The sequence below is a fragment of the Antedon bifida genome, chromosome 3, assembly GCF_963402885.1.
Source record: "Antedon bifida chromosome 3, ecAntBifi1.1, whole genome shotgun sequence".
Taxonomy (NCBI): domain Eukaryota; kingdom Metazoa; phylum Echinodermata; class Crinoidea; order Comatulida; family Antedonidae; genus Antedon; species Antedon bifida.
The window spans coordinates 34,283,243-34,303,670 of NC_136228.1; the positions used below are offsets into that span (position 1 = coordinate 34,283,243).

Below are 20,428 nucleotides of genomic sequence, written 5' to 3' on the forward strand. Positions count from 1 at the left end.
TACATCCTGGGAATTTTCAATCGATTGAGCTGAGACACTCCGTCAAACCGACCAATGAGAAAACACGAAGCTGGTCACATGATCTGCGGTTAAAACCAAAACAACATTGAGTCTCTGCGTAGCTGCACGTTGTCGAGAGACAGGAGAAAATATAACATAAAAACGAGTCTTTTAATTTTGATGTCCAATATTGGACTTGTTTCTATTGAAAGTCCAATTATCTGAGTGTTATATATTCACATTTTGGGAGCTTTGAAGGTCTGTTGAGCCGAACTAGGAGACATGGAAGGGACAGTTGTTCTGCAGAATGGAGTTGAAAATGGCGTGAATGGATTGGATGAAGGTCTTGAGGTGGACTTGATGACGAACAACAACAAACTAACCAACAATGAATTAATCCCTTCTGAGTCTCCTGTTCAGGCCAGAGTGACTCGCAAGGCCAAGAGGAGACTTAAGCACAGTCCATCTAAGGATTCAGGGCCAATTGTTAGCCCGGACACCTTTAATAAAGAGAAAAACTCTAGAAAATCACGTAGCGGTAGGGGCCGCGGTTTGCCCAAGAAAGGTAAGCTCCCCACCTTTTTAGTTAGTTAGCTTAGCCTAAGCTTAGCCTTATTTAGTGGGTGAGGTACAGTAGAGATGCATATATTATTATATTAAGGAAACTTATCAAGCTTAAACTTGCCTACCAACAAGGCTTAGCTAGTATTTTAGTAGTATTTTGTTTTTGTTGTGTATTTAAGTTGTGTATCTGCTGTTGCTATGTAGGCCTATACATATTATACATTATTATTTTTTTTGTCTTTCGGTTTTTTTAAGGTATGCCAGTGACAAATTAAAATGTTTAAGATTGAATGTTTTAATTTAAATTTAATTGTATATTTTGTATAATACTGTAATAGTAAGCACTAATTAATTATAATAAAACTGGGAAACACTGCATTGTAATAAATGACCATAGAATTGCTGAATAAAATGTTATACTTAAGTAGACTATCGCTCTTATTCTATGTTGTCAAATATTTACCTTTTAAACTACTGTATTTTCAGAATTTTTTGTCTGAAATTCCAACATTCATCCATCCACAGACAACCTATTTTTAGCAAACAAAAATCTCCCATAAATAATCAATAACAGTTTTGACAATTGTCTGCAGGGGAATTACAACAAGATATTTTAGATCCAGAAACCGTGTAGAACTACAGTAGCAGTGCAGAGTCTTTTCTATATTTTACCACATGCACCGATAGTTTTGATGTCAATACCCTTAATAATCAACTCCGGATGAATTTCACCAATCAATGGTTCTCTACAAGTGGGTGGGCAATGCTAAATGAAGCGTAACCAATCACACAACAATACCTCATTACTGACTGTCTATTCAACCAGTAATTAGAAATACAGCACAATGTTTTTGGCAGCAATAGATGTACACACATATAATGTATAGACATTTTTATCCATTTGCAATATGAGCCAACCAACTCTAAGAAAATTTGTAAATTAATAATTACAGAAACTAAAATTTACAGAAATTGTACCTAAAAACTATTTTTTTTCAAAAATTATGACAAACATCGGCTCTTATATACACATATCTAAATGTTTTTTTTTTAATGAAATCATAGCCAACATAAATGTCAGAAATTAATGTAATTCTTTTTTTAAAAAAGGAATACATTTTAATAGAGAATATTTTGAAATTTAAATTTTCAGTAAGTAAAATAACATTGATATTGATATTTTTGTGAGTAAAATTAAATGTTCATCAAAGTAATTAAGATTTACTGTCTTTTTACTTTATTCTGAACCTACAAGTATGCTTTGATTAAAATGAATAGAAGAAATAAACTTAGCATGCTTGGAATAGAGAAATCCAACAGCACCTGTAACAATACACAGGTTTAACAATTCCCTGGAGGAAGGTCAGGTGATCAAAACATGCCACAAGTAGTCCCACACATCCATAGGTTAAAGGTCAGACAATCAAAACACACCATAGGTAGTCCAGCTTGCGATTTTTTTTTCCGTACGAGAGTTCCTCCGTCGGTTCGTTTCGGCCTCAATCGACTCTCTTCGGTATTCGGTAAGTCAGCTCACTGATGCGTGACAACATAAACTGTAGAATTTACAAACCGCGAGTTACTTTCACAGGCTCTCAGTCTCACAACAGTAAAAAGAATCTACACTAAATACGAACTTTGATTGACATTAATTAATAAATACTAGGCCTAGGCCTACTTAGTAATTACATTAAGAACCCAATAGCATTTTAAAGATATTTAGGCCTAGGTCTACGACCCAATAGTAGATATTTAGGCCTAGGTATTGTAGCTATATGGCTAGCCTAGCCACGCTTGTGTAGGCCTATGCCATGTATTACTTTTGAATTTAAAATGATTATGTACAGTAGGAATTCCTATGCACAGTGTATGTTTTTTATACTTTTTAAAATAATATTATTAAATTAATATTTATATTGTAGGCTGATGGAAATTTTACGTTAAAGATGTATTATCCCCAATCATGAAAAATAAAGATTTCAGACTTTTAATAATAGGCCATTTTGGGAGTTTTAATTCAATAGAAAAAAAAATGATTTCAATTATAAAAAAAAACAAAATATACAGTTAAATCTAACCAAAAACCCATTGCCTGACAGACAATTTGACTATTTGTTACTTTAAATTATAGTTTTTTCCGGTAAATAGTTTTTTTGCCAATCCAATTTTTGGTCAAAGTGAATAACTATTATGTGACATTAAAATAACATATTCAACAATAAAATGTTTACAAAAATTGGGGTTTTTCTTCAGGGGGATAGTATATCGTTAAAATTAAAAACTTATATTTTCCAAGAGTCTAGATTCAAGAAATTGTATTGGCCCACTTAAAATGGAAATTTATTATATTTTTAAGAATAAAACAAATACATAAAAAATAATATAGCCTAAATCCTATTATTATTACAGTATATCCTAAAAATACATTACAAAAATAACTGATACGTACTAACATCTTGTCATAATTTTATTTGAATCAAATTTCTTGTATGAGTAAACATTTCTTTCAATTACGGTAAGTACTTCTCTACGTTGAAAAAAAAATTAACAGAGAGTTTGCGAAATGTACTAATATTTTATTTGGACTTATTTATAAATAAATGCTGATGCTGTGTGTGTGTGTGTGTTTACTGTTTGTGAATCTGATGATACATTGGTTTGTGGCTGCCTATACAGTATTATATTATTAACATTCTAGGCCTATTATTATTATTACACCCAATAATAATAATGCTCTTACCGTTACTAAAACTATGAGGTTCAGTACTACTATTAATATTTATTATTATATTTACAGTGAGTATAGTATAGTAATGTATAAATCACTCGTGAAAAAAAGCTGCTCACGTTTTGTCTTGTGGTTGTTGTCACGCATCAGTGAGCATCGGTGGCTTACCGAAGAGTCGATTGAGTCCGAAACGAACCGATGGAGGAACTCTCGTACGGAAAAAAAAATCGCGTCCAGCTTACCCATAGGGCTAACATTACCAGACTTCAGCACCCTCCGAACAATTAAAACCAACCAAGGTCATTTCTATAACAACAAAGCACTCTTTGAAATAACTGTTTACCCTCTGAACTTAGCAACAAACTTGTCACTATTGGGAGAATCACAATGGCGGCGTATCCTTCCCATCAGTCCTGCCATTAAACCCAACATACCCTTTATCATTCTTTTATATTCAAATGTGAATTTGATTTATTTATTTGTTTAGGAATTAAATTTATGTAAAAACTGAATTATTTTTGTATTGAATAGTTTATCCCTTGTGTGTAATTCGTAAGGAGGATAATTTGTTTTCTAAATTCCGAGAGTTGAAAGAGTCACCTTGTGTTGTATAACAAACAATTCCTTGTTTGATTACTTTGTTGAGATTATGTGTCGTTGAATTAATGTTTTACTCTATTTCCATATTTGTCTTTTTGGTAACTTTTGTGTTGATTGTAAAGCCTGGTTCACATATACAACGCAAGTGACCAATCACAAACGGCAGTTTGCGTTGTGATAAAGTACGTGTTACGTCCACATGGACACCAAGCTTAAATCTCAATGTACTATTTCATTTTGTAATTTATGTAGGTGGTGCTGGAGGAAAGGGAACGTGGGGCAAGGATGGCATTATCTATGACGAGAATGACGCTGACTGCCAGGATTCAAATGACCCCAACTATGATTCTGATGCCCAGGTTAGTATAGCACCCCATTAAACACGCCCCTTTAAACACACCCCTTAAGCCTTGTCTGCACTATCAAACCTTATGGGACAACAAAATGTGATGTGCCCAAATATGGACATGATGATGTCAAATCACTACTATATGGAATATGACTACCATATTTGGGAACATCACACTTTTTTGTCAAAACTCTTTAGTCATGCTCACAGATACTTGTTAATGATCAAAACATGAAATGTGTTCTGTTTATTTGGAGCTTCAGTGCCCATGTTTTATCTGAAACATAAACAATAACTGTAATTAGCAAGAAGAAATGTCTTTTTCCATTCTCTTTTGAACTAAATTGTGTTTTTGTACTCAATACTACTGACAACTTTGTTAGTTGTGATTGTCCATTAAAAAGCAGTTAATTGCAAGCCAGAGTTATGAGTTGGCATGGACTATTAGCAAAGTCAATTAGGATTTTGATTTCAAAGACCTGGATTAACAAATATTAAATGCTTTTCGGAAATAGTAATGTATATTTTTTAAATTATTAGGCAGAATTATGCAAGTGCTATGTATTTTTTTATTTCACATTTACCCTATAGCACCCTAATTAAACTAACTATTTCAAAATCGAATGGCACCAGTCTCTTTATTAGCATGCTAGATTGTCATAGCATTCTTACTGTTCATTTTCCTTCTTATAATACTTTGTTGTCATTTTTTTAACTTATTTAAATGTATTTTGATATTTTAATGAATTATTTTATGTTTTTCAGCCTGGTTACAGACTGAAGACAATTATCCCCACCCTGACCGAAGATGAATTTGAAGTGACCGTCACCCCTATTATGCAAGAGTATTTTGAGCATGGGGATACTGCTGAAGTAATTGTAAGTATCTTTTAATTAGATAGCTAGAAGGTATTTGATTTTATTTAACTTGATTTATTTCGATACAATACAATGAAAACTTGATAACAGAGATGAAACTGCCAAAATTCAGCCTCACTCAGATAGCTTTTTAGAGTACAACGAACTGGGGTGGGGGGAACAACATGCCCATTTCAGAACATCTCTCACAGACAGTAAATCATTCACTTTGGAGTGCTGCAATGCTTATGTTCTGCAATGAGGTAGTGGTAACCTAATAACAACAGGACAGATGGTAATATTGTACAATGCTTTTGGGCATCTGTGATCTGCTCTACCGACCGTTGCTTTTTCTACATGCTACTAATCTTATTCTGTTGCTTATATCCTTCTTGAACCAGGTCTAGTGATAAAATTAACAATCTGTTCATTAACATAACAATGACATAATTATAATATATTATATTTTATATTATAATTAACATAACTATGACCAATGACCACCTTCATTAATTAATTGTTTAAATTTTATTTGGACTATTTTGTGATTTTTATGTTTAAACCTGCAAAATTGTGCCTTTAGTTACTTATTATTGTAAATTAGTGATAAAGTAAAATCATAATTCCATATTTTTGGTCCACTGGCTCCCACTAACTAGTGCTACCCTGGGAGATTTCTGCCCTACCCTGGACGTGGCCTTCTGCACCTTTGGGAAAAAATTGGCACATGTCCAAAATTGAACCATATTCAAATTTGTCAGGAAATTGATCAAAGGATATGATGGTATGTTTTGAAAAGAAGTCTTACTTTGTGAAATGGGTGGATTTGTAATCGTACACAAAAAAAAGGATCAAATGTTCTGTATTGCAATTGCAAAGTAGGGGGTAGTTTTGATGAAATCATTTGTGAGACAGAAACAAGTAAAACCCAAGTTAATATAAAGAGTGTGAATTGGATTTTTTTTACCAGTATTTCTTGTTTACAATTTGTTGGTACTAAATACTAGTAGTAGTAGTCCCTAGTACTACTAAGAACTATCTATAAATATGAAAAACATAGCATCAATTTAGTTTATTTTTTAATTTGTTATTTTACTGCGTTTGAAAGGAGATGTGAAATGTAAAAGCAATAAAACAACCTAAAATTACAACTGTTCATTTTGTGCAACGATAGGCAAAGTAAGCGTTGTTCAACTTTGTTGGCCTCTGACCAAATTGAAATTCTTTGCTTCCTGTTGAGAAAGTAATACTGGCCCGTTACAGATGCCACCATAAATGTACAGGAAGTCCTTACCCATCTCCCCATTGCAATCAACTCGTTTATTTTAGAATGGTTTTGATATTAGAAGAGATTCTGGCAAGCTTAAAAGTTAATCAAACTATTATTGTCATCCACAGAATAAATTTAGTAAAAAGAAAAAACACAATCAAATTTAAAGTTAGATGCTTATTCAAAATATTGACACCATGTGCGCCTCATATTGGCACAGCTAATCCACCCTTAAAACTTCTTACGCTCTGTCTACACTATCAAACTTTATGTGAAAAAAAAATGTGATGTGCCCATATATAGACATGATGATGTCATATCACTACCATATTTGGGCATATCACTACCATATTTGGGTACATCACTACCATATTTGGGCACATCACACTTTTTTTGTCAAACTAGTTAGATAGTGTAGACAGAGCTTTACACCTAGTTCAACCAACCCTAGTACCATAGTACTGTTGCTACCACCCACCTACTCTTCCTAGTGTACTACCCACTCTTAATTTTCTGCAGCTAACATCATGGTTTAATACCTATCTTAATTTTCCAAGTTATGTTTTCAACTCTATTTTTCTTTCCTGAAATGGAATTTGACCCAAACATAATAACTAACGTTGTCGTTTGTTTTCCTCTAGACGTGATGAGCTACAGCATATGGTGTACTCATGTACCATATGGTTCAGTTATATCATTTGTTGACATAAAACTAGTGATAATAACGATGTTTTATAATAAATTATTGCCAAGAGAATGTAAATATAGAAGTCTAGAATTTTATAAAGTTAAGTCAGTACTCGACTGCTGGTGTAGTCTCAAATATAGAAATAAAAATACATATTATGCAAAAATAATTATACAAGAAAAAAAAAATTGGAAATGATAAAGACAAAAATGAGTTTTATAGGGACAAAATACAAGAAATGTCATCGCTTTAAGTGTGATATGACCATTCTTTGAGGATAGGCCTATAGTATTGATTGCAATCTCCATACCTTCTGCTTAAGTTTTTCACCAACTAGCCAACATTTTCACTATGGAGGGTGTCACTAACCCTTGACATAATAAATAAAACCGTGACATAATCAATGATGATGCAACTCCATGTCACAACTCAGAGGTCATTACCATTGGTATTGGTGTCAATAAAACAGCCTGTGACATAATCAATAAGTTATTATAATGATGATGCAACTCCATGTCACAACAACAACTTAGAGGTCATTACCGTTTGGTATTGGTGTTATCATAGATTACTGATGCTTTAACTTGATTATATCATTTTAAATTAATTTACGCCTGCTAGAATGATTAAGGATAACCTCTTTTGGGTTTTGATTTGATTAATACTTGAAGGTCAACGTGTAATCTTGTTGATAAAGGTTTTGCTGATGGTCAGTGGTCATTGTACTCCCACCCACTCTTTTGTATAATCATATATTATTCATGATATAAAGCTCTGAGTGATATGCCCAAATATGGTAATGGTATGCCCAAATATGGTAGTGATATGACATCATCATGTCCATATATGAGCACACTTTTTTGTCACATATAGTTCGATAGTGTAGACAGAGCTTAATGCTGCACATTCTTATTGAATTATTCTTTCATCACCAGGCTTGCCTTGAAGAACTAAACATTAATGACAACCACCACAATGTTCCTGCTTTGGCTGTTACCCTTGCTCTTGAGAAGAAAGCCATGCACAAGGAGATGACATCAGCTTTGATCTCTGACCTCTTTGGCAAGAAAGTGATTTCAATGGACCACTTGCAAATGGCATTCCTTAGGTTGTTGGAAGGCCTTCCAGAGCTGACTCTCGACACCCCAGGAGCTCCTGAGGTATGTACTTGCCTTGCCAGACAACCTACAATACAATAATACAAGTAATGAATGTTTATGATTTGAAGAATTAGAATATTACGTTCCAAATTAATATTTTATTGAATTAATCCACTGCTTCCATCTTCAATTAATAAGTAAGGCTAGGTGGGAGACTAAGCCATTCAAAAGGCAGCGGCTCTGGTTAGGAATGCAGGGTAGAACATTTATAGACATTGTACAATACATGTTGTTTTTATTCCCAAAGTGTTTACAAAAAGCTGAAGGTGCATTAGTCCTATTAAATATCACTTTTCTGTAGAACTATTATTTTAACAGCACATGTTACACAATTACTCAATCAAATGACAAATGTACACTTGGGTAGGTTTACAGTATAATCAATTCTTATTATTGATTATAAAATATTAATTTATTTAGAGAAACTTGTGTTTGTGAAAAGATCGATACAAATTTGGAATATGATAAAATTCACTATAATGATAAAATAATCAATCAATCAACATTTATTCAAAAAAGAAAGTCATCATCATGAAAATAGAAATTGTAAATAAAATCGTATATTTAACCGATAAATAACGGATAAAATAAACCTTTAAAAATACTAATTCATGTCAACATTGTGAATGAATTGTGTCGTCATTTTAGACAGCGAGGTCGTTTTGTAGGAGAGATCACGCTTCATAAAGTTGTCTAGGTCTGCGTCACGTCATTAGATTAATATTATGTGTTGCTATCTATTCTGTAATGTAATACAGTAACAGTGTGATGATAATAAATAATGACATTAAATAATTTCATCAGGTGAAAATCCATAGATAATAATATATGTATCAGTTTTACCAAATTCGTCTAGTATTACAGTATGATCATCTTGTTGTTTTCAAATTCCATTGTGTCTGCTTTGAGCAAAAGTAGGACAGTGTCCCAAATGTAAACTGTAAACAGATACTGTACTAATAAGGTTATAGCATGAATTTCTAAAGATAGGTATACTATGTGTTTGATGTTGGAACACACACATAGATACAAATTAAACACTACAATTAATAATATTACTGTAATGCGTGTTTCAGATGCTGGGGCAATTCATTGCACGAGCCATCGCGGATGACTGCCTTCCGCCTCGTTTTATTCAAGATTTTAAGGGCAAAGTTCATACAGATATTATGAGGTAAGTCTTTTTAACAATGGTTTTTAAACACTTTCATTTTCCTTCTGATTTTCTTAGACACATACTTAAACCATTAAAATGTCTTGACCCGGGTGCTGTCATCCTAAAATGGGACTTTATAAATGCAATTTATTAACAGATATACAGTAATCCCTATACAAAGTACAATTTAAGTACTTATTATTAACAAAGAGTAGAGACGGGGGTGAGCAGCCCCAATACAGCTACCCAGCGTTGGAGTGCCCCTTAGGAGCACTAAACCAGGTGCCCCCAGAGCTTAAGGGCCCAAGCGCATGAGCAGCCCCAATGAAACTACCCAATACCAGAGTTTTTTGCCCACTGCGTTACATCACTAAGTAAAGAGTTGCATATCATACGATACTTATCATTAATATTCAGTCTGTTCATAATGTATGATCCCAAGAGGCTTTGTGTATTAGTGCATGTTAATCAACAGCATTTACTCTATTAACGTTGTTATACTGTGATTCAGATGTATGGATAAATAGTGACACTACTGATTCTGTACTACGTACCAGGCCATATTCAGGCAGTGATACAATATTTACAATGTTTGTTAATCAATTTATTCCTATACTATCTGTTTTTTAAAACTTTCTCCTTTATAACAAATGGGGAAATTGACCTTTTCTTTTGTTTGTTTAGGCTGGGTACCTTATCTATTTTACCTTAATGTTGGATGACACCTAGCCTTTTTCCTCCATAATGTCATCACTGACCTTCAGTTTTGAATATTTAAATTCAGGATGACAACTAATGACACAATATGTTCAGGTCCCAGGTTGTTGCATGTCGAAAGCACCATCATAATATATGTTGTGTGATTGTTTTTTTACAGAGAGTCTCTTGACAAGGCCGATAATTTGTTGAATCGCAAACATGGGCTATGTAGACTTGATGATGTATGGGGAGTAGGAGGGGGTAGAAAGCCAACAAAGCTGCTTGTCAAAAGGGTATTGTATTTTTCTTGTTTCCTCAAAACTTTGTTGACATATGTTGTTAAACAAATAGATTTAGTAATTTATCCCTTAACCGATTCACCACGATAAGCGCTTAAAGCGCTCATGAGGTTAAAAGTCAAGGTCATTGTAAACAAATTATCAACAAAAAAAAAGTAAATTGAATTTACATGCGCAGTTTGCTGTGCATGAATCGTGACAACAAATTATACAAAATACTCACAACTTCTTTTTTAAAAATATGCTTCTAAATATATAAAAACAATTGTTGAAGTTAGTTTGAAAATAAAATTCGAAAATATAACCGTTTTTCGAAGCACGCTGTTCGAAACGCGACAGGCGCGTTGAATGAATCTAGGCCTAAACACACAACGTAAAATCGTCTAAAATCCATCTTTATTTGTAATAATCACTATTTTGAAGCATGTATACAATAAATGTATAATAAATAAAGATTATGTATCAGTTACAGTGTCTAAATCGTCATATTTCCATGTAAAAATGTGATTTTTCTACCGGAGAAAAGTCGTGACCATGTCCTCACGAGGGCCGCGCCATATTGTTTACCTTTGAATGTAATATGAACCCTGACATGTCAGATGCATTATGGGCATGAAATATTTGTTCAAACTCTGCGCAAAGGTCAGTTTATTGAAGCATAACTTTTGACAAACATTTTGATACCAAACTTGTTTTAATTTCATAAGTTTTCGACGCATTTTCGTCTAATTTTCTGCAAGCTACACATCTAAAATAGCGGACTAAGCTCCCGAGGGATGCCGGTGCGCGTGAGAATCGCGAATTCCAAGTCGCTTTCGGGATGTTATTTTTAACATTCCCGGTGAACAAACAGCGGCGACGACGCTCTCGGGGCGGCTCCCGATAGGCCTAGGCCCCATATGGTCAACCTCGGATGAGTCGGTCTACTAATTTCTTTATAATTTCGAAACCGGTCATTCATAATGGTCAAGTTTGGTCTTATTTTGAAGAGAAGAAATAGGTTCTAATGAAGAGATGAGTTTTATTATGAAATATTTAATATTTTTTGTGCATTTGGTAGTCAAAGATAAATTACAAATTTTTAATAATTTTCCTAAAATATTTCTAAAATTTGCATAATCTGTACTCTGCAAAAATAAGTTGTAACACAAATTTGATAACATATTTGGAAATAAAATGTCCTTTCCATTATTTTTCTTTTTTAATTTTTTTAATGTCTGTGTTTAGAAAAAAAGTTAGGGTTAATTATGTGACATATGCTTTTTGGGTCCCCGGGGAGCAAAATAAACTTGGGGGTCAATGGGTTAAAGTAATTTAGGTTTGAATTTCAAGGCTTAACTGTCCAACCATGACTATTATTAAAAAACCTAAACAATATGATATCTGCACACAGAATGCGTTTATTTGTTAACTATTAATATGCCTAATACAATACTTTGTTATAGTAAAATATGTTTTGTATTTCAAAATACATGTACATGCTTAAATGCAACAAAAACAAACCATACCTAGATTTATAAAATGAAAAACAAACTAGTTATATATTATTAGTTATCATGCAATACAGGCAGGAAAATTAATTATCTTTTATCGCAAAGATCATATTCGTCAAAGTGAAAAATTAAAATTGGTACCATTACATTAAAAGTGAGGTATAAACATTCCAAATTTACTATTGGTCTTTTTTTTTCTTGGTCTAATTATTGAAATGATTTGTGTTATTCATCAGATTGTACTGTTATTGAAGGAGTACTTATCGTCAGGTGATATTGATGAAGCTATTCACTGCCTAAGGGATTTAGAGGTGCCTCATTTTCACCATGAGGTTGTCTATGAGGTAGGATTTAGATAATTGTTAGTTTTTCTTTTTCTTAAGTAGCTGGTTTGTTACATTGTGAGTTTTATGATGCAACACCAATCACAAGTGATGTGTTGCTTGTCATTGGTCAACTCAGAGCGGTATAAAAATGTTTGTTTACTTACTTGACAGTTAAAAAGTTGTGTAAAAAAGATGATGTTAGCAGCAGCAGGGCAGGATATCTGGATTAGTAGTTATTTTGTATGTTATTATTTTCAGTTGACAGTAATGGTTATTGAGCACCTTGAGGACCCTGGACACACAATTGCAAATAAGATGTGCAAACTATTAAAGGTCATGTACGACACTGGAGTGGTCACTGTTGACCAATTGAATACTGTAAGTTTTCTGCTAGTTCAATATTATGTTTAAGAGAAATGCTTTCAAGATCGGTAAATATTGACTTTTTAACAGATATTCAAATGTATACAATAAAGAGGACAATAACAAAACATAGACAGAGATTCAGAGGCTATGAACAGTGAGGTCTCCCTGCAATAAAAAGTACATAAATATAGACAGATCATAATTGGGAAATTTCCCATCATTTACGGAATAAACACTAACTTTATAAGAGTCTAGATAATTTTAATAATCAACAAATCCAGAAATCTATATTATGAATGTTCTAGATATTACATAAGACAATTTGTATGTATATCATTAGAAGTAGCTCACCTTGTTTTGTAATATAATAATTTGACACCATCTATGTTTCTTTCATCAGGGATTCCAACGTGTGTATGCGATTATGCCCGACTTAGTCATAGATGTTCCACACGCTTACGCCAATCTGGAAGCGTATGCTGAGATATGTGAAAAGGAACATGTATTCACTAAGGTTCTCAGAAGTCAACTTCCCAGCAGGTATCAAACAATATTCATTTATTATCAATAATGCAATTTTAGTATGTACTGTGGTCTAAATGCTTTGAAATTAAACTTTTTTGAAGCAAAATTTATTTTGATCTTATATTGATTATGAAAAAAAATTATTTTCTAATTTTTTCAAAGGGTTCGAAAGAGGTTTGTGTCGGAGGGAGATGGCGGGCGCTTCAAGGAGTAGTTTGAGCTCAAAGAGTGCAACTGTCTACAGCGCTAAATACACTTAAATTGTAGTGGTTTGTTATAAATATAGACCTTCATTTAAAATTCAGTATTCTTTTTAAGGAAAAAAGTCCGTTTTTAAATATTAAGGTAAGCAATTTTAACTTGCATTGTGCATTAGTATTGATATCTCCGTAAGGATAAATTTTGAAAATAAATTTATAATTTTTGATAGAAAATTCTAAGTTTAGGAGATAAAAAAAAATACTTCATAGCTTCTGTTATGTTAGATAACTGATTATTAAAATAATTAATATGTACCATGATTAATGTCTTCTATGCTTTAGGTACTTAGCAAAATATGAACATCTAAAGCTAGATTAATGGCAACATTTAAACTGTGTTAGTTGTCTGTGCACCCCGTTTAAGGTTTTGTGTTATCATTTTAATTTTCAAATTTTACTTTGTTATGGATGTCACTCCTATTAATTATCCACTTTATATTTAGGTAGCAAGTGATGATAAAATCTCTTTTCTTATAAACAAAAATGCAGAAAAAAAAGAGTTTAGATCATTTGCCGTACTGGTATTATCCACTGTGAATAAAATTAGGCAAACATACATTAAATAATTTGGTGGGGGCAGTATCTACAGGTTATATATAAATACAGTTTAAGTCTGTATGCTAGAACTTATAAGTTCAAATTTGTAAAATAAGAAGAAACAAATATCTAGTTTTGCAGTTCTATATTTTTTTTTCCGTGAGAATTAAAAGAACAAAGTGAGATTGAGAGAGTGTAAGAAGGAAGAATGCACATTTAGGTGAAATATAATAAAGTTGTTCACAATATCACAAATATAATAAAACAAGATTTGTCATAGAATAAATATTAAATGTATAATTTGATCTTGAAATTGTGCTAGTGTTTGTAGGTCTAGCAACAGACTTATATTGTGAATTTAAAGGTCCATTAGAAGATGTTTTGGTAACCCTATCTAGTATCTTGTACGTTAAATCATTTAGTTTGTTTAAAAACATTGGCCTTATTAAAGTTACATTTAAGGATGAAAGGTTTAAATTTAAAAAGTGCGAAGGAAAAAAATTCTGTTATCAAACAGAAAATGGTTAAGAAGTATGTTCAGGTTTAATTGTGTACACAACAAATGTAAAAAAAATTGAAAAACTTTGAAGAAATAAAAGACAAAAAAATTTATTGTCTGTAATCATTTTTTATCATTGTTAGGCTCTGTCTACACTATCAAACTAGTTTGACAAAAACAGTGTGATGTGCCCAAATGGTAGTGATATCATGTCCATTTTTTTGTCAAACTAGTTTGATAGTGTAGATAGAGCTTTATGCTTATCTGAAAAATATATGTTTCAATTTAAGATTTGTTTAGGTTTATCATTTCACCAATCATGGAAGACTTAGATTAATCCATTTTATAGAAGGTTTTACAGCCATCTTATCAATTGGTACAAAAACAGTAAGAAATAGCACAATTATTTATGTATTATATTAGTAAAAAATATATAGAATTGAATATTATTTTTTTGTAAAAATATAACTTTGGTTATTTAATGTCACGTTTTAAACAAATATTGAAATTAGTTGCAGATTCTTCATTACTGATTTCCATAGGAAGCTTGAATAGAATGTCTTGCATCTTGCATATCCCAGATGCCTCGCAATAATAAACTTTGACCTCAACATTAATGATGCCATGGAAACCAACAAAGCTATCCACTTTCCAAGTACAAGATGGTTGTTCGTCGATGTTGTCAATTGTTGTTATTTTCTGATGGAAGGGAGATTTAACCTGCTCGCCAGATGAGTCTGTTATACAAGAAAGCATTTTCAGTTATTAGTATTTGTCTCTCAACCAATCGTTAGATCTTAAGCTTAACTGTAAATAAATTTATCATACCATTACAATATGCTTGCCACATTGACGGAGCGCCCTCTGTTAGTTTGCAATCTTTTGGTAGTCTTATATCCAGTTGGACAGTCAGTTGTGAGATAGTTGCAAGTTTAACAGCGTTTAACTGAGTGACAGAAGTTTTCTTGGAAATGATGCTGGTAACCTTTGATCCATCATCAAATGTCTTAGTTTCTGATTGGTTAGAACTAGTGATTATCTTTAACTGAAATAAACAAGTGTTAATTTCACAGAATATGAAACAAAGAGATTGAAATTAAGATTTTCCTTTAATTATTTATTTTCTTTAGGGTATATATTTAAACTACTACCGGTTTCAACATCATCATCATCTAACAAACCTCCTTAACGGTATTTTGTAGCAAGTCAACGTAGCGAATAGCATGGTTGTTTGTGTCGGCGATGTAAAGACCATTTCCATCGGGAGTCGCGCACAATCCTCCCGGTTCATTAAATTCTACCTCTTTTAAAATGGAACCATCCTGTTTACCAGGTTTACTGCTGCCTATGAGTGTTGTACACATTCTGTTTACTGTATCAACTACTTTTATCTTGGGTGAAAGAATTAAAATATATTTTTTCATGAATTAATTTGGATATGTATCTAACATTGATTTAATTTTTACAGTATACGCCATTGTCTTGGCTGTAACTGTGTTGTTCTGGTGTGAACTAGTCTAGTTTGACTTGGTGTAACTTACCTTATGATTGTAGGAATCGGCCACATACAGATTGTGATTCACTCGGTTCCATGCCACTCCTAGAGGATGCTGCAACTTACCTTATGATTGTAGGAATCGACCACATACAGATTGTGATTCACTCGGTTCCATGCCACTCCTAGAGGATGCTGCAACTTACCTTATGATTGTAGGAATCGACCACATACAGATTGTGATTCACTCGGTTCCATGCCACTCCTAGAGGATGCTGCAACTTACCTTATGATTGTAGGAATCGGCCACATACAGATTGTGATTCACTCGGTTCCATGCCACTCCTAGAGGATGCTGCAACTTACCTTATGATTGTAGGAATCGACCACATACAGATTGTGATTCACTCGGTTCCATGCCACTCCTAGAGGATGCTGCAACTTACCTTATGATTGTAGGAATCGGCCACATACAGATTGTGATTCACTCGGTTCCATGCCACTCCTAGAGGATGCTGCAACTTACCTTATGATTGTAGGAATCGGCCACATACAGATTGTGATTCACTCGGTTCCATGCCACTCCTAGAGGATGCTGCAACTTACCTTATGATTGTAGGAATCGGCCACATACAGATTGTGATTCACTCGGTTCCATGCCACTCCTAGAGGATGCTGCAACTTACCTTATGATTGTAGGAATCGGCCACATACAGATTGTGATTCACTCGGTTCCATGCCACTCCTAGAGGATGCTGCAACTTACCTTATGATTGTAGGAATCGGCCACATACAGATTGTGATTCACTCGGTTCCATGCCACTCCTAGAGGATGCTGCAACTTACCTTATGATTGTAGGAATCGGCCACATACAGATTGTGATTCACTCGGTTCCATGCCACTCCTAGAGGATGCTGCAACTTACCTTATGATTGTAGGAATCGGCCACATACAGATTGTGATTCACTCGGTTCCATGCCACTCCTAGAGGATGCTGCAACTTACCTTATGATTGTAGGAATCGACCACATACAGATTGTGATTCACTCGGTTCCATGCCACTCCTAGAGGATGCTGCAACTTACCTTATGATTGTAGGAATCGACCACATACAGATTGTGATTCACTCGGTTCCATGCCACTCCTAGAGGATGCTGTAACTTACCTTATGATTGTAGGAATCGGCCACATACAGATTGTGATTCACTCGGTTCCATGCCACTCCTAGAGGATGCTGCAACTTACCTTATGATTGTAGGAATCGGCCACATACAGATTGTGATTCACTCGGTTCCATGCCACTCCTAGAGGATGCTGCAACTTACCTTATGATTGTAGGAATCGGCCACATACAGATTGTGATTCACTCGGTTCCATGCCACTCCTAGAGGATGCTGCAACTTACCTTATGATTGTAGGAATCGGCCACATACAGATTGTGATTCACTCGGTTCCATGCCACTCCTAGAGGATGCTGCAACTTACCTTATGATTGTAGGAATCGGCCACATACAGATTGTGATTCACTCGGTTCCATGCCACTCCTAGAGGATGCTGCAACTTACCTTATGATTGTAGGAATCGGCCACATACAGATTGTGATTCACTCGGTTCCATGCCACTCCTAGAGGATGCTGCAACTTACCTTATGATTGTAGGAATCGGCCACATACAGATTGTGATTCACTCGGTTCCATGCCACTCCTAGAGGATGCTGCAACTTACCTTATGATTGTAGGAATCGGCCACATACAGATTGTGATTCACTCGGTTCCATGCCACTCCTAGAGGATGCTGCAACTTACCTTATGATTGTAGGAATCGGCCACATACAGATTGTGATTCACTCGGTTCCATGCCACTCCTAGAGGATGCTGCAACTTACCTTATGATTGTAGGAATCGGCCACATACAGATTGTGATTCACTCGGTTCCATGCCACTCCTAGAGGATGCTGCAACTTACCTTATGATTGTAGGAATCGGCCACATACAGATTGTGATTCACTCGGTTCCATGCCACTCCTAGAGGATGCTGCAACTTACCTTATGATTGTAGGAATCGGCCACATACAGATTGTGATTCACTCGGTTCCATGCCACTCCTAGAGGATGCTGCAACTTAGCATCAACTGCTTTGCCATCCACATCACCATAAGCAAAAAGATTCTAGGATAAAGAATAAAAAACTTTTGTACGACACCATGGAAACTTATTTATAGAAACTCTCTTTTGCAAAAAACAATTCTTTAAGATTAATTGGGTCAACCTGTAATTGTATACAGTACAACTCTTTCTTTTGGACACAACTATTGAGAGAACATCCTATTTAGGAGATACTCCTATTCAGGAGACACCCCTATTCAGGGGACACTCCTATCAAGGAGACATTTTGTTGTTGGGGTATTTCATTATTATATCTTGTATTCCCTGAATAGAAAGCCAAAAACTAACAGTACAGTATACAAAATGTTACCATAGGATCACGTTCACCACCAACGACGGCTTTGGTTGCACCATCTTTCAACGCCACAGTACGTATACTGCTGCTCTCGCTGTCCGCTATAAACAGACGTTCGTCTTCTGCTAATGTGATGCCGGAGGGTTGCGCAAAGCTCGCTTTGTGAGGATATGAATTGTTTCGATTTTCTTCTTTTCCACTTCCTGCAAATCTTGTGCATACTCCTTGTTTGTAAACCCTGTAAACATCAAAACCTTATGACTATTTATATGTGAAATATATGGTTGGTGCTGTGTGATGTTGTAACACTGAGCTGATGTAATTCGCTTTAATATACATAAACTTTTAATACGTTTCTCGACAAACACAATTGTTTAAACCAGTCAACACTTCACCCAGGGCCAACAATGTGAGGCTTAATTTTTAGAAAAGTATACTTAATAATAAACATATATTATTATCCAGTTTGTCAACTAACACATTTTTTAGCCAAGTAGTGTCCTGGAGAAAAAGTGTCCATATTTGGTGTGTTCCAGCCATTGCAATGAACAACACACTGTTGTTAGGCCCGCCAATTGCGACGTCCCATGGGGAGCTGATAGGCTGGTTCACACCGTCCTTGCCACCTTCTTTGTCTTGGCCCATTTCACCAGTCCCAGCTATTGTTGATACCATTTTATTCTTCATGTCAATCTAAAATTTAGTGAAAATAAAAAAAAGGTTATCATTAATTATAAATATTATAAAATAGTTTTACAGAAGTTAAATTACCTGTGCGGGCAGGGAAATCAGGATCAAATACTTAATAGCATTCTACTAAATTAAGAAGCTGCTTTATTTTTAATTTCAAAACATCATTCATCCATAATTTTGCCATCTCTTTTTCAGTTACATCTCTAATCACTAAACCTTGCTGGAAAATTGAATAAACCATCGTTTACCATTCGAATACGATGATTTTCAGTGTCTGCAACATATATTGAATCTTGATGCCATACAACTCCTTGTGGACAGTTCATCTGTGCATCCTCAAATGTCCCATCTTTGTATCCAGCATGCTTCTTACCACCAATAGTATGCAAGACCACACCCTCCTTTGTGGTAATAAGAATGCAGTGATGACCAGTATCACTTATCACCAAATGCTCACCATCATGGCTCACATTTACTTTCCCTGGGAATGAGAGAACTGTGGTTGGTAAAGAATCTTTAGCTAGCTCTATTGGTAGGTTGTGATCTGAAATAAGTCCACGGCATTTGTAGAAATCAAGAGCAACTTTACAGAATTCTACCAGCTCGGTAAAATGGCCTTCTCCAACGTATGTGACTAGTCGTTTTCCTGTAGGACTGACAACAACAAGTGTCGGCCAGCATGTGATCTCCAGTTCGTTCCAAAGCGTTATCGTGTCATCGTTTACGACTGGGTGAGTGATATTGTAACGCATGATCGCACTCAGAATGTTGGCTGATGTTTTCTCATTCTCAAACTTTGCTGAATGCACCCCTACAACAACCAATCCATCTGCAACTGTGAAAAGATCTTCAAGTTTTTCCAGATCTGGTAGAATATGCATGCAGTTGATACAACAGTACGTGAAGAAGTCTAGCACAACCAATTTGCCTTTCAAATTTGTTGTGAAGTCCAATTTTTCAGACGTGTTCATCCATTCTAAGCCTTAAAAAAACCAATTAAATTCTGTATTATTGTTGTAAACGTCATATTATTTTTAATCCTAACAAAACGGAATTTGTTTTATATTGTACGAAACGACCTTGTGGAGATGAAACACCTGTTTAAACACCAGCAAGGCCCTGCATCATCAGTTTGAAAAACAACAACCATGGGCTAGGGGCTCAAGCCTACATAAATACAAATTAACTAAACCAACCGTCTTTAATGAATATTAGTCTGTCAATCTTAGAGTCATCTTCAGTTTTTGATAGGAATATATTAATTGCTTCTTCCCTCTCAATCTTGGACGTGTTTTCTGGAAATTCTAATGAAAACATCTTTCTGACTTCCGCGGTTCGCGAGAGTTGTTTTGTTATTATTTTCAGTAGGTACTACAATTTAAGCCATTCGCGGTCCAAAGCG

General features: G+C 34.6%; 2 protein-coding genes across 2 annotated transcripts; one reads left to right on the top strand and one right to left on the bottom strand.

Moving 5' to 3' along the window:
- The first annotated feature begins 100 nt into the window (after nt 1-100).
- Nucleotides 101-14,488, top strand: LOC144838422 (programmed cell death protein 4-like). The gene is made up of 10 exons (XM_078693772.1): nt 101-565; nt 4,145-4,251; nt 5,007-5,120; nt 7,993-8,217; nt 9,294-9,391; nt 10,251-10,365; nt 12,101-12,208; nt 12,449-12,568; nt 12,957-13,096; nt 13,244-14,488. The coding sequence occupies exons 1-10, from the start codon at nt 283-285 to the stop codon at nt 13,293-13,295; spliced, it is 1,362 nt and encodes a 453-aa protein (XP_078549898.1). The 5' UTR covers nt 101-282; the 3' UTR covers nt 13,296-14,488.
- On the bottom strand, nt 14,476-20,357 carry LOC144838420 (NHL repeat-containing protein 2-like). The gene is made up of 8 exons (XM_078693769.1): nt 20,223-20,357; nt 19,275-20,008; nt 18,812-19,026; nt 18,349-18,571; nt 17,919-18,041; nt 15,559-15,768; nt 15,206-15,422; nt 14,476-15,114 (listed from the first exon to the last, which is right to left on the bottom strand). Exons 1-8 carry the CDS (start codon nt 20,341-20,343, stop codon nt 14,852-14,854), a joined length of 2,106 nt encoding a protein of 701 aa, XP_078549895.1. The 5' UTR covers nt 20,344-20,357; the 3' UTR covers nt 14,476-14,851.
- Between the last annotated feature and the right edge of the window lie 71 nt (nt 20,358-20,428).